At 18.1% G+C, this 17,500-nt stretch overlaps 5 protein-coding genes and 1 non-coding gene across 6 annotated transcripts in view; 1 reads left to right on the top strand and 5 right to left on the bottom strand.

Moving 5' to 3' along the window:
* PF3D7_0627100 (ankyrin-repeat protein, putative) overlaps nucleotides 1-3,311 on the bottom strand; it is a gene marked incomplete at both ends in the record, with an annotated part of 5,139 nt that extends 1,828 nt beyond the window's left edge. The window contains one exon of the mRNA XM_961161.1: nucleotides 1-3,311. This exon is cut by the window's left edge and continues 1,828 nt beyond it. Within this exon, the coding sequence (XP_966254.1) occupies nucleotides 1-3,311 (3,311 nt within the window).
* Nucleotides 3,312-7,660: 4,349 nt separating this feature from the next.
* PF3D7_0627000 (conserved Plasmodium protein, unknown function) lies at nucleotides 7,661-7,993 on the top strand (the record flags this gene model as incomplete). Its single annotated transcript, XM_961160.1, has 1 exon — nucleotides 7,661-7,993. One exon carries the CDS (start codon nucleotides 7,661-7,663, stop codon nucleotides 7,991-7,993), a length of 333 nt encoding a protein of 110 aa, XP_966253.1.
* Nucleotides 7,994-8,472: 479 nt separating this feature from the next.
* Nucleotides 8,473-9,591, bottom strand: PF3D7_0626900 (mitochondrial ribosomal protein L46 precursor, putative; the record flags this gene model as incomplete). Its single annotated transcript, XM_961159.1, has 1 exon — nucleotides 8,473-9,591. One exon carries the CDS (start codon nucleotides 9,589-9,591, stop codon nucleotides 8,473-8,475), a length of 1,119 nt encoding a protein of 372 aa, XP_966252.1.
* A 1,589-nt stretch (nucleotides 9,592-11,180) lies between these two features.
* On the bottom strand, nucleotides 11,181-13,506 carry PF3D7_0626800 (pyruvate kinase; the record flags this gene model as incomplete). Its single annotated transcript, XM_961158.1, has 3 exons — nucleotides 11,181-11,814; nucleotides 12,314-13,031; nucleotides 13,323-13,506. 3 exons carry the CDS (start codon nucleotides 13,504-13,506, stop codon nucleotides 11,181-11,183), a joined length of 1,536 nt encoding a protein of 511 aa, XP_966251.1.
* Nucleotides 11,942-12,170, bottom strand: PF3D7_0626840. The gene has a single exon (XR_002966615.1). It is a non-coding gene; the product is annotated as a small nucleolar RNA snoR35 (small nucleolar RNA).
* Nucleotides 13,507-16,364: 2,858 nt separating the features above from the next.
* On the bottom strand, nucleotides 16,365-17,483 carry PF3D7_0626700 (ATPase; the record flags this gene model as incomplete). The annotated part of the gene is made up of 1 exon (XM_961157.1): nucleotides 16,365-17,483. One exon carries the CDS (start codon nucleotides 17,481-17,483, stop codon nucleotides 16,365-16,367), a length of 1,119 nt encoding a protein of 372 aa, XP_966250.1.
* Between the last annotated feature and the right edge of the window lie 17 nt (nucleotides 17,484-17,500).

Below are 17,500 nucleotides of genomic sequence, written 5' to 3'. Positions count from 1 at the left end.
CACATATCTATTCCGGCATTATCATCTGTTTCTATTGTTAATGGTGTATTAGATAATAATTCACTACCTTTATCTCTAACTAGATATACAAGATTATTATTTTTATACTTTTCACTTTTGCTTAACTCATATAATTCTTCTTGTATTTTCTTACTTAATTTAATACATATTTTTATATTCTCATTTTTTAATGCTACACTATATCCCTTTACATATATATCTAATCCAATACTTTCTAGAAAGCATTTACTACCCCATGAACCTAAAATATCTAAATTAGGCTGTACAAAATGTGATTGTATATATGGATCATCTACAGTTATTAAATTTTTATAACCATTTGAAAATGGACAATCATCACAATCACATTTAAAATTAATTTCTTCTGTTGTATATATACAACTTTTCCCATTACATCTACATTTATTTAAATTTTTTTCTTCATCATCTTCCTCCTCATCATCGTCATCATCTTCTTCCTCTTCATCAAATGTATTAACATTATTATGTAAAATATTCATACAGAATATATTTTCCGCTGTTAATAATTTTGTTTTCTTATGACAAATTCTAGTCTTCTTTTTATTATCTTCAAAAGATTTCTTTTCTAATTTTTTCTTCTTATAATTACTACCAATATTATTATTACTATTGTTTCTTTCCCCATCGTTGTCCATTAAGCTATTTTCATCGTTCATATGAATATTCTTTTTCATCTTTGCATTATTTTGATCTACATTAATATTATTATTATTATCATTTATATACCTATTTTTATCCCTTCTTTGATTTTTGTCTTCATCAACTTTTCCATTTTCTTCTCTTGCACATTTATTATCATCTTCCTGAATATATTCATATACATCTTTATATATATCACTATCATATGTGATGGAATCGTCACCATGACTATTATTGTTCATTTTAATTTTATACTTATTTTCTTGTGATGCTGAACCCTTTTCTGAATCATAACAATTTGGTACATCCAATAAGTTGCTATGTTCCATTAAATGACTATTGTTCTTTTCTTCATCATTATGAGTATTTGATTTTGAATTAATTTTTTTTAATTCTTGATTGTTTATCATAGTGTCTTTCCTTTTATTATTATTATTATTATTATTTATACTTGGGGCATAATATTCACTAGATAAGAAATGATCTAGGATATCTTTTTTGTCATGTAAACTAACATTGTTCATATTATTAATATTGTCGTCATTGTATCCATTCATATTAGGATCATTTTTTATTTTATTATTAAGATAACCCCACTTATTCTGAACATTAGATAATTCTACAAATTTTTCAATGGAATCATGAACATTTTTTTTTTTTAACAGGTCATCATTATCTGTACTCCTTTCAAATATTTTATCATTATCTGCATCAACATTAGAAGCATGTAACTGGTCTGCTTCTTGCTCTTTTTTATTTGCGATTTTGAGATTTGCTTCTTTTACACTGACGTTATTTTGTATTTTTGTGGAGTAACCAAAATGTTTAAAGGTATTAAAAAAGAAATTATTAAATAAATTAAAATTATTATTTGTTTCTGATTGACTAATACTACATTCTGTTTCACTGTTTAATATAGACTTTAATTTCTTCCTATTATTATTATTATTATTATTTAAATGATGATGATTATTATTATTATTATCATTATGTGTATCAAGATGCGAAGCATTAGTATTTATATTATTATTATTAATATGATGATCATTATAATGTGCTATGTGTTCTTCGTCAAAACTTGATCTACTTATATTATTTGCTGTACAACTTTGTAAACTCATAAAATAAAATCTATTGTTATCATTAATTATTTTTTTATTTGTTTCATCATAACTTGTACATATACTAGTATTATCGAAATTTTTCATATTTTCTAATGTTTTTTTTAAATTTTTTAATTTGTGATATATTATATGATTTTGATTATTTGCTCGATTAATTATAAAATTTGATATGATAAAAATAGGTTCTAACCAAGCATTTGAAAAGGAGCAAATGAAATTGGTAAATACAGGCCAATTACTTTTCCTTAACATAACAGTCAAAGGTGCACATGTTAAATATTTATTTCTAACACATTTAATACTTAATGTTTTTAATGAAGGTAGCCTTGTTTGAGCTAACACTTCTAATGTTTTATCTGTCAAATGATGACAATAATCAAAATAGATTTCTTGTAAATTATAAATAAATAAATGTTTCGTATTTAAGGTTTCGAAATTATATATTTCATTTAAAATATTAGCTACAGTTATATCTTTAATTAATGTACATAAAGTAAAATCAAGACATAATCTTCTTCTTACTGATCTATGTAAATGTCTATATATAACTGGAAAAACATATTCATATAATATTTTAGGATTATATCCTAAATAACTTTTAAAAATTAATCTATTATATGCAACTTTAAATTTTCTTTTATAAAAAAATTTACATGTTTGACTTAAATTAATAATAGTATGTACATCTAAAAATGGTTCAATATTTTTTATATATCTTTTCCATCTCTCATTTTTTCTAGGTATATTTTCGTTAGCTAACAATTCACCTAAGTTATTCTTTTTTAACGTGCTGTCAATATTAAAACATATATCTGAATTTAATTTGAATAAATCATTAATACTAATACTGTGAGTTCTCTCTAATAAACCTTCTTTATTTAATATATCCAATCCGTTTTCTCTTTTTAATTGTGCGATAAAATTACTCTCTTTTTGATCCATCTCATTAATATCATCTTTTTCAAATATATTAATACTATTATTATTATTACTATTATTATTGTTTGGAGTGTTCATGCAGTTATTATTTTCACTGCTAATATTATTATTATTAATATTATTATTATTAATATTATCATCATTAATATTTTCCTTATTAATATTATCCTTATTATTATTATCATCAATAATATTTTCCTTATTAATATTATCATCAATAATATTTTCCTTATTAATATTATCATTATTAATGTTGCTCATTTCTGTTGAACAAGCAGTACTTTTTTTTAAGCCATTATTTTCTACTACGCAATTTTTTTTCTCAACATTTACAGATATTTCATTTGTACTGATTATTAGCTCCTCATTTTCCTTACATTTTTTTTCCCTTGAAATATTATCAACTTCTATATCATACGTTTCTTCATTCGGTGGAATACACTTAATGTTATTATTAAATATTAATATTAATTTGTTTAAGATATATTTATTTACTCCATCTTCTGTTACATCTCTATTTTGAGAAGTATTATTACAGGTATTGTTACCTTGCTCAATTACTTTCATATTTATTTATACCACGCTTATTTTATTCTATCCCAACCCAAAATTTATCTTATATTTTTATTATAATTACTTATTTTATTATCGTAATTCTTATTCACCTAAATATCTTATCCATTAATATGACAATAATAAATAATATCTGCATATAATATAACAGTATATAAATAAATGGATAAGCAATACCGTATATTTATTTACATACACTAATACAAAAAATATGTTGCAAAAAAATAAAAAAACAAATAAAAAAGCGCACAAATATATATACATTATTATGTACAAGAGTGTTTATATATAAATATATATTTATTACATTCGTCAGATTATTTATAAATAAATAAATAAATAAATATATATATATATATATATATATATATATATATATATATATATATATATATATATATATATATTTATATTTATATTTATATTTATATGTGCTCACAAATCTGACTATGTACTTTTTATTAATTTTCAATTTATTTGTTCTTTAATTTTTTTTTTTTTTCTATATCTTATATAAAAAAATAAAAATACATATAAATTTATATATGTTAACTATTATATTTTAAAATCTTCTTTTATATTAAAATAAACTTTACATATATGTTTACAAAATTTTAAAATTAAACATCTTATATATATATATATATATAATATATAAATATATTTATTTATTTTCATATATCTTTTCTTTTTGTCGGTTATCTTTATTTATTAATTTTTTATTATACTAAACTTTTATGATGTATCATTCTATGTGTGTAACAACATAGGGCCTTTTGAATTTTTATTTATCTGTAAAATATAGATTCTCGATAATTTTGTGTATATATCATTTTCTCCTATTAAATATATTATACTGAAATTTTGTAAATATATATAAAGCAAAAGTAATATATGTACATATAAATATATACAATACATATAAATATATATATATATATATATACATATATCTATTTATATATATAATAAATAAATATTATGGAAATACAAATTTTCGATTTTATTTTTTTAAAATATATAGATTGAATATATATAATACAAAAATATATATATATATATATATATTATATATTATGTATGCATAACGGAAATATATAAATAATTTTTTCTTAATTTTTTATTTAAAAACAAATTATGACCTATAAACTACATAAATCTTATTAAAGATTATTAAAAAAAAAAAAAAAAAAATATAAATAATAAGGATAAAAATAAAAAATATATATATATATTATTATTATATATATGTTATAATAATACTAAGAATATATATTATCATTTGAATAAAAAAAATATAAATTATTCAACTTTTAAAAAGAAAATATTGTATTTTTTATATTATGTATATTAAAATGACATTTTAATTTATTTATTTTTTCTTTTATGGTATATATAATATTATAATATATATATATATATATATAATATATTTCTTAACATATAAATATAAAATATATGTTATAATATTCATATAATAATTTATATAATTTTTTTCAAATTTGTTTCTCTTTTTTTTTTTTTTTTTTTTTTTTTTTTTTATGATTATAAATATTCTTCTCTTCTGTTATATTATTTTATTATAATATAATAAATTTTATATATATATATTATATATATATGTTTACACTACTTTTTAATATATATATAAAAAATTTAAGATACATAAAATATAATACATAATAAATCAAATACTATATAAAATATATTTGTATAATATTTATATATAGTAAAAATATGATATATAATATTATAATATATATATAAATTATATATAGTAAAAATATGATATATAATAATATATATATAATAATATAATATAATAAAAATATATTGTAAAAATTATATTTATAATATTATATATATTTTTAAAAAACAATTAATATATAAAAAAATATATATAATAAATAGAAATATTTATATATAATAAAATATATATAATATATATAATATATTTATTTGTATATATATCTATAAACTTATAATTTAATATTTTATAATATATATACTATATATATTTACTATATAATAATATAATATATAAAATTATAAATTCTGCAACCTTAATTATAATATATTTATTTAAAACATAAATAAAAAAAAAAAAGAAAAAAAAAAAAAAATTATAACTACTATATATATATAATATTTTTATAAATTTTTTATATATTATTTTAATAAAGAAAAAAAAGAAAAAAATATTATATATATATATGTATTATATATATATAAGTATTAATAAAATATATATTATATAAAATAATTGTATTTACCATTTTTAATAACTTATGGATGTAAATAAAATTTTATTATTATTATGTATATAATAAATAATATTATATTATACAAACTTTATCCATAATAAAAAAAAAATTAATATATTTATATATATATATAATAATATCATATTTATTATGTCTTTCGTTATTTATATTTTACCACTTTTTAAGAAGTAAATAAAGCATGCTTGTTTAATTCAAAAAAAAAATAATTATTACAAATATTTATGTATTAACGAAAAAGTAGAAAAATATATATATATATATATATATATATATATATATATAAACAGCTTTTTTTTTCTTTTTTTTTTTTTAAATCTTTATAGAAAATTAAAATATATAAATATTCATAATATATTTATATAAAAAATAATATATTTATATATATATTAAACATTATTCTGTTAACTCTTTATATAAAAAAAAAAAAATAAAAATACATTGCATTTTCATTTAATTGCTCCCATAAATATATTATATATTTATATATATCAACTTAATAAAAGAAGAAATATATATATATATATATATATATATATATATATATATATATATTTATTTATTTATTTATATATAGTATCTGTAAAATAAGAAAAAAAAACACTAATATGAAGGAATTTAAAAAATTATAGATGGAAATATAATAGGAACGAATGATAAAATACATCAAATTTAAAATTAAAAAATATATATTAATATTATATGATGTATATTTTTTTATATATAATGATATATTATACATATATATATATATATATATATATATATGTATACACATAAGAATGTTTCTTTTTTTTTTTTTTTTTTTTTTTTTTTTTGACTAAGTGTTTTACATGTATAGAATTTACAAATTACGTACATTCAAAAACTTAAAAAAAAAAAAAAATTTAATGAGACCATTAGTTTTAGCATAAATATTAATATTATCTTAAAAGCATTATCCAAAATATAATAATATTATATGATTTTGCGTACTCGTATTTATAGATAAATTTATATGTTTAAAGAAACACTCTCTCTATACATAATATATTATGTATGTATATATTTTAATATGGGTAATTTAATATATTAATTATATGTTTTAATATTCTCCCTTTTTATTAAATTGTTAAAAAAAAAATAACCTTCATTTTTATAAGTTCAAAAAATTATATAAATATATAGTCACATTTATTAAAACATTCACAATTTATTTCAATTTAAAAAAAAAAAAATAATAATAATAATAAAAATATAATATGTAATATATATATTACTTTACATAATTTATTCAAATAAAATATCGAATTCGTATTAATATATATGAAAAAAATAAGAAAAAATAATCGCATACATAATTTTCTTCTCTTTTAATTTTACATAAATAAATTTTTCTTTTTAATCGTAAAGTATGAAGTTAAAAAGAAGAAATTTTATCATTCCATATATCTCGAAGAAAGAATCTTCTAAAAAATGTTTGCTTCTACATAAATATATGTATAAAATATAAAACAATATATATTATATGTTGCGAATTTAATACATTTTTTTTTTTGTGTTTTATTTTTTCCATGTTCCAAATTTGATCCCTTTCCATTACATAATGAACAAAAAGACATACAAAAAAAAAAAAATAAAATAATAAATAAATAAATAATAAATAAATAGAATAAATATAAATTCATTGTTATTATAATTCATAAATAACAGTTTTATGTATGTGTCTTTTTATACGTTATAAATAAGGAAAAATATATTCTTGTGATTTAATGTAATATATAAATCATATATTTTGTAAAATGTTGTTATATTAATATTCCTTTTTGTGATAATTATTATAAAAAAAAGAAAAAAAAAAAAAAAAAAAAATATGAAAGTAAAGGATCTCTTAATATATTCATATATATATATATATATATATATTTTATTTATTTCGACAAAATTATGTAAATAATAAAAAAAAAACATATTTCTATTGTTCAAATAGTCATAAAAATTTCATACACATAAAACAATTTATGCATTTTCCATTTCATAATAATTTATGCTTAGCATATTATTTTACTTTCGTTATATAAGATGGAAAAAGAAGTACAGTGTCAAATTGAGGAAGAGAATTTATATGAACAAATAAATGTCCCTGAAAAAATAAATGACTTATTAGTAGAATATACAAAAAACATAATATTACATAATCCTAGTAAAGGCTGTGAAAATGAAAACGAGAGTAAAATGAAAGCATATGAATGGTCAAGAGATTATTTTAAAAAAAAATTATTAGAAGACAATACAACAAATAATAATATTTCTTATAAAAATATCCAAGTTCACAACATAGATAATTCATATAATAGTAGTTCTATAAAGAATAAGATAGAAAAAGAAATGGAACGAATAAACTTTAAAATATAATAAGAAAAAAAAAAAAAAAAAAAAAATGACGACGTTAATATTTTTTTTCATTGATGTGAATATAATACAAAATGACAGTGTCTATTTTTTCCATAAAAAAAAAAAAAAAAAAAAAAAATGACGATGTTAATATTTTTTTTCATTGATGTGAATATAATACAAAATGACAGTGTCTATTTTTTCCATAAAAAAAAAAAAAAAAAATTTAATGTATCACTACATTATTTTTAATCCTAACAAATAACTTTTAATAATATACAAAGAAAAAAAAAAATAATTATTAAGTACTAAAAAGTGCAGTTCGGTGCTGTGCTTTTATATTTGATCTTTTTCATCTTAAAAATTTTACATATCAAAAAGAAATATACACATATATATATATATATATATATATATGTATGTATGTATATAATTCCAATTATGTATTATATATAATTATACCAAATTTATCATATAAAATTTTTTGCCCCTTTTAATGTTTATGTTAAGGGTAAGGCATCTTTTATAACATAATACCTATTAGGTGAGAGAAAATTTTTTAATTCAGCACGTGTTAGCCAAGCCACATCTTGTATATCTTCGTTCATTAATACATTCCATGTTGTATGTTGTTTTATGTAATGAGCCCTATAATAAAAAATTTTTCTTCCTATAATTTCGTTTTGTAAAAGTGGAATTTTAAATTTCCTTTTTTCATAAGTACAAGGTGAATAACCTATAAAAAAAGGTAAGGTATTACATTTTAATTGTTGCATACATAAATATTGTAAATTTTGTCTGATTGAATAATTTTTTTTAAAATCCATAATTGGGAACATCCATTTATTTAAATGTTTATATTTCACTAATAAATATAAAAAATCATTTGGTTTTCTTTTTATATTTTTATAATCATATTCATTAATATTTTCATCCTTTTTATTTTTCTTATCTTTTTCATGACTTTTTTTTTTTTCCTCTTTTTTTTTAAATATATCTTGTATACCTTCTAAAGAAAATAATTTTTCTAAATTTTCGTCCTCCATAGAGAACTCATTTATAGATTCCATATTGTTCACATTATTATTTGTTATATTATCTAATTTATGTTTCGTATTATTATTATTATTATTATTATTATTATTATTATATGTATTGTTTTCCATATGTTCATTTTGTTCATCCAAATTCTCCTTTTCATTATTACCATCATCATCACCATCATCATTATTATCATTATCTTTTTGTTTTTCATTTAAATTGCTTAAATTATATTTCATATGAAAAAATTCCTCATTTACATCTAAATTGTTATTCGTTTTTATTAACCATTCATCTTTAAAATTCTGAAAATCTTCTTCAAATTTTTCTTGAACATAATTTATAGGAAATCTATCTATACATAAAGACACTTGTATTTTATATTTTTCATGGACAACTATTAATTTCTTCCCATCTTCCATATTCAGTTTTGTTAACATATTATCCTCATTATTTTCGTATATTTCATGTTCTTTTTTATTAACAAAAATACTATAATTTTTTATATTTCTATATAATACATTATTCAGAGTTAATATTTTTTTTGATACTCCTTTTTCTATAACCCATTTAACCATTTCTCAAAATATATTCTTTTCCTCTTTCTTTTTATTATTATTATTATTTTTTTTTTCTTTCTTATTTTGCACATATAATATATGTTTTTTCATTATAAACTGATTTACCAAAAAAAAAAAAAAAAAAAAATTATATAATACATATATATATATATATATATATATATATATATATATATAACACATGAGAATAACTTCCAAATATAATCACAATTAAATAATATATTTCTTCACATATTTTTTAATATTTATTTATATATTATTTCTAAAAAATAAAAAAGCTTTTTTTTTATATTCAAAAATTATAACATCAAATAATAATTAACCAAAAAAAATAAAAAAATAAAACACAAAAACATTATACATAATGGTATATCAAAATAGTTGAAATGTTTATATATATATATTATGTGAAATATTTTTCCATTCTGACGTATCATAAAAACAATATTTTATTTATAAAATATGTATAACATTTAAAATATATGTGTATCTATTTAATTTAATAGAAAAAAAAAAAAAAAGAACAGGAAATTCATTATATTTTTATGTTTATATATATTTCTTTTTTAATACCTAATATTATATTGTAACCTAATTTTTCAGGTGTGGATAATATATGTAATATTATATACAAACATATTAAAAGTTAAGTTGTAAATAATTATTACCATGTCAAATCCTTATAAATATACATTATTATTTATTTAATATGATATATGAAAAAAATGTCTAATAATAATTTAATTTATATTTTAAATAAATAAATATATACATATATATATATATATATATATATATATATATATATATACTTATTATTATTCCAAAAAAATAAATAAATAAAATTGAATACATATATATCATTATAAAAAGCATATTTTATCAAGTTCAAATCATTTATAGTGATAATAATAATCTTGAATATTAAACGCATATGAGGCATTAATATTATATTTCCAGTTTATTTTGGTGTAGAACATTACTATTTAAAAGGCGAAAAATAAAATAAAATATATGTAAATATACATATATATATATATATTTTTTTTACATATATATCTTTTCTCTTTTTCAAGGTATTTAATTTTTTATATCAAAATGAAATTATATATGCATATAGTTCAGTTTATATATATATATATATATATACATTAAATTTCATAATTTTTATTTTTTGATATTTTCATTTAAATTCGGGATGCAGATGCATTATAAAAATATATCAAGTTACAAAAATATATTAACAATTTATTATTATTTAAATATTTCCTTAAACCTGTTTTCACTTTTTTTTATAATTATATAGATATACGTTTGTTAATTTCAAAAAAACGTATAAATTTATAAATACATAAAGTATTATCTATAATAGTACATGTAAGGTATATAAATATGAAAAATTATTATTATAATAAATCTCATCAACATACATTAAAGAAAGGCAAAGGAAAAAAAAAAAAAATATACACATATAAATATAAATATACAAACACAGACATATATACATATATATATATATATATATATATATATATGTAAAATATATGTGTCTATATATTTATTCATTTATATATACATTTATATGTTTATTCAATTTGTACAACTTTCATTAAGTTGGTACCTCCAGATACTTCTTCTTTAATTCCGTGAATAGCAATAACGCTATCACCAACTTTTGCCATATTTCTTTGTTTTGCGATTTCAATAGCATTTCTAATAACAATATCTGTTCCTTGGAATGAACCTACTTTAATGCATGTAACACCTCTGTGTACGTTCAAACATTTAACAGTTGAATCAGAAGCACTAAGGGCTAAGATGGTACAACTTGGTTTATATTTGGCAATTAATCTAGCCGTATAACCTGTTTCTGTTAAAGCTATAATTAAAGAAGCTTGAATAGATTCTGCTGTTTCTACAGCTGATCTAGCCACAGCTTCTTGAACACTAATTGGTGTTTCAATTGCATTTACTAATGATTGATATAATAATTTATAATCAATGCATGCTTCTGCTTCTAAACAGATTTTGGACATAATGGTAACAGCTTCCACTGGAAATTTACCACCTGCAGTTTCTCCTGAAAGCATAACACAATCAGTACCATCTAAAACAGCATTAGCTACATCTGTAACTTCTGCTCTTGTTGGTCTTGGGTTCTTGGTCATGGATTCTAACATTTGAGTGGCAGTGATAATTGGTTTACCTTGTAAATTGCATCTATAAATGGAAGGAAAAAATAAATACATGAATTTGTGAATGAATAAATATAAACATAAACATAAACACAAACATAAACATATATATATATATATATATACATATGTATATTTTTCAGTTAGGTGAAATATGTTATCTTAATTTAACACTAAATGATTTTGATACATGTGACGTATAAATATAAAAACAAAATACTTCACACATAATCAATCAGCTGACTATAATAAGATAAAAAAACAAAAGAATCTGAACAAAACGTTCAAAATCACAATAATTTCATTTTTTTTAGTATATGCATCATATGTGAATGTATAAAATCATTATCTAATTTTATCCATTATATTTTTGATGCAAAGGGTTATGGAACTAATAGCTGATGCGGTGTATGAACTTATTAGATAAAGAGAATTACAAATAAGGAGAAATATAAATGCACAAAATTATTACACATATATACATAAATATATATATATATATATATTCTTTTTAATTTTCTTACTTTGATATCATCAATTTTTGTGCCAAGAAAACTTTTTCTGGAGAAATTTCCATTCCTAAATCTCCTCTTGCAATCATGATACCATCAGATTCAGCTAAAATTTTATCGAAATGAATAATACCTTCAATGTTTTCGATTTTGGGAATAATTTTAATATGTCTTCCTCTTGGTCCTAATAAGTTTCTAATTAAACGGACATCATCGGCTGATTGAATAAATGAGGCAGCAATAAAATTACAACCCATTGGTATAGCAAAATTTAGTATATCATTTTTATCCTTTTCGCTAATAATTGGTAAATCAACCTTAACGTTTGGTAAATTCATATTTTTCCTTTCACCAATAACAGCTGAATTTAATACTTCTGTAATAACATGATCTTCATGTGTTTCTAAAACTTTACAACTTACTGATCCATCAGCTATTAATATAATATTTCCTGGCTTCACACTTTGTGGTAATTTCTTATATGAACATGCTATACAAGTTTCATCACCTAAAAATTCATAATCGGTTACTAATTTTAATTTACTACCTTCTTTTAAGTGAACTTCTTTATTTTTTAAAAACCCTGTCCTGATTTCTGGCCCTTTAGTATCTAACAACATTCCTAATAAGCAATTTGGCCTCAATTCTTGGGCTTTTAACACGTTGTTAAACATTTCCTTGTGATCTTCATGGCTACCGTGAGAAAAGTTAAAACGGCAAATATCCATACCTAAAAAAAATAAAATAAAATAAAATAAAATAAAATAAAACATATCACACAAAATGTATATTACATTATTTTATATTATATTATATTATATTATATGGCAATGTCAAAAAGGTCTTAAAACATACAAGGATGAAAAGTATATATCATAATATATATAAACATCATACTATATAAAAACATACACATATTATGACATTATACATATAAATAAATACATATATACATATATATATATATATATTATATTTTAATTTCTTGATATTGTGACAATTTTACACTACAATCAATTACCTGCATCAATCAATTTAACAAGTGTTTCAACAGATTTACATGCTGGACCTAAGGTACATACAATGTGTGTTTTCTTAGAACGTAAATTCACATTATTGGGTTCTAAAATTTGTCTCAAGGTTATGTTAGCAGCACTTTGCATACTGGCACCTGCGGCGGAGTTTTTGTACTTAAATGAACTCATTTTTTTGTTTATATATAATATGTATATATATATTAAATTATTTTATTTTAAAAATTATTATAATAATAATAAGAGGAAAAAAAAAAAAAAAAAAAAAAATTAAAAAAACAGGATAATCAGAATCTATAATATTAATATTTATTAAAATATACTTTCTGTTTTGTTTTTTATTTTTTTTTAACTATATTTTATTACTTAAATATATATGTATATATAATATACCCTAGTAAATTTTATACATATATATATAATATATATATATAATTTAATATATTTATAAAAATATTATTTATGATTATTATTGTTTTATTATTTAAATTTATTATTTTATTTTAATTTTTTTTTTTTTTTTTTGTGTTTCCTTTTAAGAATATTTAAAAATTTATTATATTTTATATTTTTTTTTTTGATAAATTTTGTATCTTTTTTTTTATATATTACTTCTATATAAATAATAGTTCTTTCTCTTTTTTTTCTTTTTTTTTTTATTTATTAAAATATGATAAACAGGATGCTAAATAAATAATAATATGAAGCTATAAGAAATAAATATAAAAAAATAAAATAATTATCTAAAAAAAGGGATATATACAAAAATAATTATTTTAAAAGAGATACCATTTAAAAAAAAATAAGAAAGAATATTATATATATGTACTATATATATATATTATATATATATATATATATATATATATATAATACATACATTATTAAAATTACTTTTTCCTTTTTTATTATTTTTTTTTTCTTATATTTTTAAATGCAAATATAAATATAAATATCATTCTGTAAAATGAATTATCATCTATTATTATATTATAAATATATTATATATATAATATACACGCATAGGTTTATATATATATAATTATATTATATTTTTTAGAAATTATAGAAAAATTAATATATAATTTATATACCTAATTGTAATATATATTTTTTTAAATAAATAATTTTACAAATACATTTAAATATAAAATGCCAAAAGCAAAAAAAAAAAAAAAAAAAAAAAAAAAGAAAAAAAAAAGGGGTGATTAAATATATTATTGATATATATATATATATATATATATATATGTATTATATATATATTTAAAAGAATATATATTCCGTTTATCTTTGCAAAAATATATATATAAGGTATGATAGAGTTCATAGGTGTATATGAAAAATAAAAAATATTATATATTATATTATTTTGGGATATAATATTTATACATATATATATATAAATGCTATTAATTTTTTCACTGGTATTTTATAATATATACAGGAATAATAAATATTATATATATAATATATATATATAATATTTTTTTCACATAGGTTACCAAAAAAAAAATATATATATTTTTTTATATAATATAATTAATTGCATTAACTATGTTTAATATATAAAAAATAAAATATTTATCCCATAAACAAAATATAAAATAATAGTTCATAAAATAAATTGGGAATATCTAGTATCACAAAGATGTATATAAAATATATTTTTTTCACTAGAGATAATATGAATTTTTTTAAAATAATATCAAAAAATAAATAAATATATATATATATATTTATAAAATATATTATATTATATATATATATATATATATAATTTTGATATAATGTGTATATTTTTATTAAATATTTATATATATAAATATATATATATATTTTTTTTTTTTCTCTTAATTTTTTCTTGAGGGATATAATTTATTATATATAATAATATGTGATTATTGGATTTATTTTTTAATAAGCTCAATTTCATAAATTAATAAAATTCACGGGTGTATAATATATTTATTGAAGGTTTAAAAATTGAGCTAAATAGAAATATTATAAAATAATAATAATATATATATATATATATATATTTTTTTTTTTCCTTTTTTCGGGATAATTTTTTTTCAGTATCAATTTAATACACATAATAAAATATTATTATATACACATATATTTATATATATAACTTTAATTATGTTTAAAAAAAGAACATATAATATATATGTGCTTAAAATTAACATAATGGTAAAATAAATATTTTCAGTCCATGGGCATAAAATTTTTCTTTTTTTTTAAATTTGTAAAATGTTCATGTTGTATATATATATATATATATATATATATATATAACATATTTTTGTATAGGTATATATCTTTTTTGAAAAATATATACACTTAATTATTTATAATGTATTTGTAAATTTTTTTCTTTTTGTTATAATTAAGAACCATGCAATTAGGTGAACAAAAAGGTTATTTACTTATTAATTTATTATTATTATTTTTTTTTTTATTTTTTTTTTTATTTTTTCTATCTTTTACACATCAAATGTTATGTATTAACAAGGCATATAATATTTATGTAATATTTTAAAATAGAAAGGTGTTATATATTAATAGTTTTTTCTTCATATTTTAAAGCGGTAAAAGTATTTATTATTGCACAAAGTAACATGTATATAATTAATACACATATATATATATATATATATAATAAGTTACTAAATAATGATGGATAATAAAATTATATCAAACGATTCACATATATGAAAGATGTATATTTATTTGTAAAAAATTTTATGTACAAATGTTAACATATTCAAATATTAAAAAAATATAAAAAATTTATACAAAAACGTAACAGTTCACAACTGTAATACATGAAAAAATAATAAATATATATATATATATATACATATGTATATAAATTTTTATCTTTATGGATAATTTATTAAAAATACGTTTTTCCTAATGAGACAGCCATCTGTTACCTAATATAATTCTTAAATATTATATAATTCAAAGAAAAGATATAAATAAAAATATACACATATATTATTTTAAATATTTTGCACCTTTTAGTATACTATGTTATTTTCCTTTAGAGAAGCCTCTACTAATTTTACAAGGCTTTCAATATTTTCTCCTGCACTTGTAAATCCAGAATAATGAACAAATGTAAGACCAGGAATTTTTGAAACGGTTTGTAGTTGTTCATCTTTTAAACCTCTAAAACTAGCTGGAAATGGTAGTCTTAAAACGAATGGTTCATTTTTCTTCGATATAGCTGTACACCTAAAATTATTATATCTATCCGAATATATACAATATAAAATTTCGTCTTGTATATTTAATTCTTGCTCTAGATCATATAAATGTTCTGTATAAGGACAATATTTTTGCAAATAAATTACTCTACCTGATTTATGAAAATTAAAACGATCAAGTATAGATTCACGTACAATACTTTTTGCCATATACCATACATCTGAATAATATGTTACAAAATGTACAAATTCTTGTTTTACAATTTTTGCAGCTTCCATAAAACGCTCATTTTCATCTACGTCATCTTCTAAAAAAGTAGGGTTAAATCTATTAACCCTACATTGTATTGTAGTATTTATTTGATATTTTGGTTGACCTTCATATTGATTTATACCATTATCTAAAGCATCAACTGATTCTATAAATGAAGTATATAACTTTTCATATAGTACATTAATTTTTTCTTCATCAGTAATGGAAAAACCTTTTCTTAATACTTCTTTTCCATAATGTTTATATATTAAACCAGCACTACTTAAACGTATTGTATGCTTATCATCCAAAGTTCCTTCAAATTCTTTTTGATGATGATCATATCTTTTATTCTCATGATCATATACACCACCTACGTCTACTACAATATCACAAGTATCTAATTTTGTTTGATCACGTGTTCTTATTATTTTGGCATCTTTATATTCTGGTAAAAATTTTAACATAACCGTAGCCAATATTTCATCCGTATGAAATCGTCCGGAATGCGTACCTATAACTTTATTCATAGTGGAATATAAAAAAAAAGATGAATATATAAGATTTTTTAAACTTAATATATTTTTAGTATATTTTCTTGCTCTCAATGATTTATTTGTAAAAGAATTTCTTGAAAATAATGCATTATTATTAAAATGTCCTATAAATGTTTTCATCAAATAGCAATATACTA

This window comes from Plasmodium falciparum (assembly GCF_000002765.6).
Source record: "Plasmodium falciparum 3D7 genome assembly, chromosome: 6".
Classification (NCBI taxonomy): domain Eukaryota; phylum Apicomplexa; class Aconoidasida; order Haemosporida; family Plasmodiidae; genus Plasmodium; species Plasmodium falciparum.
This window is presented reverse-complemented; position numbering and strand designations above follow the sequence as displayed.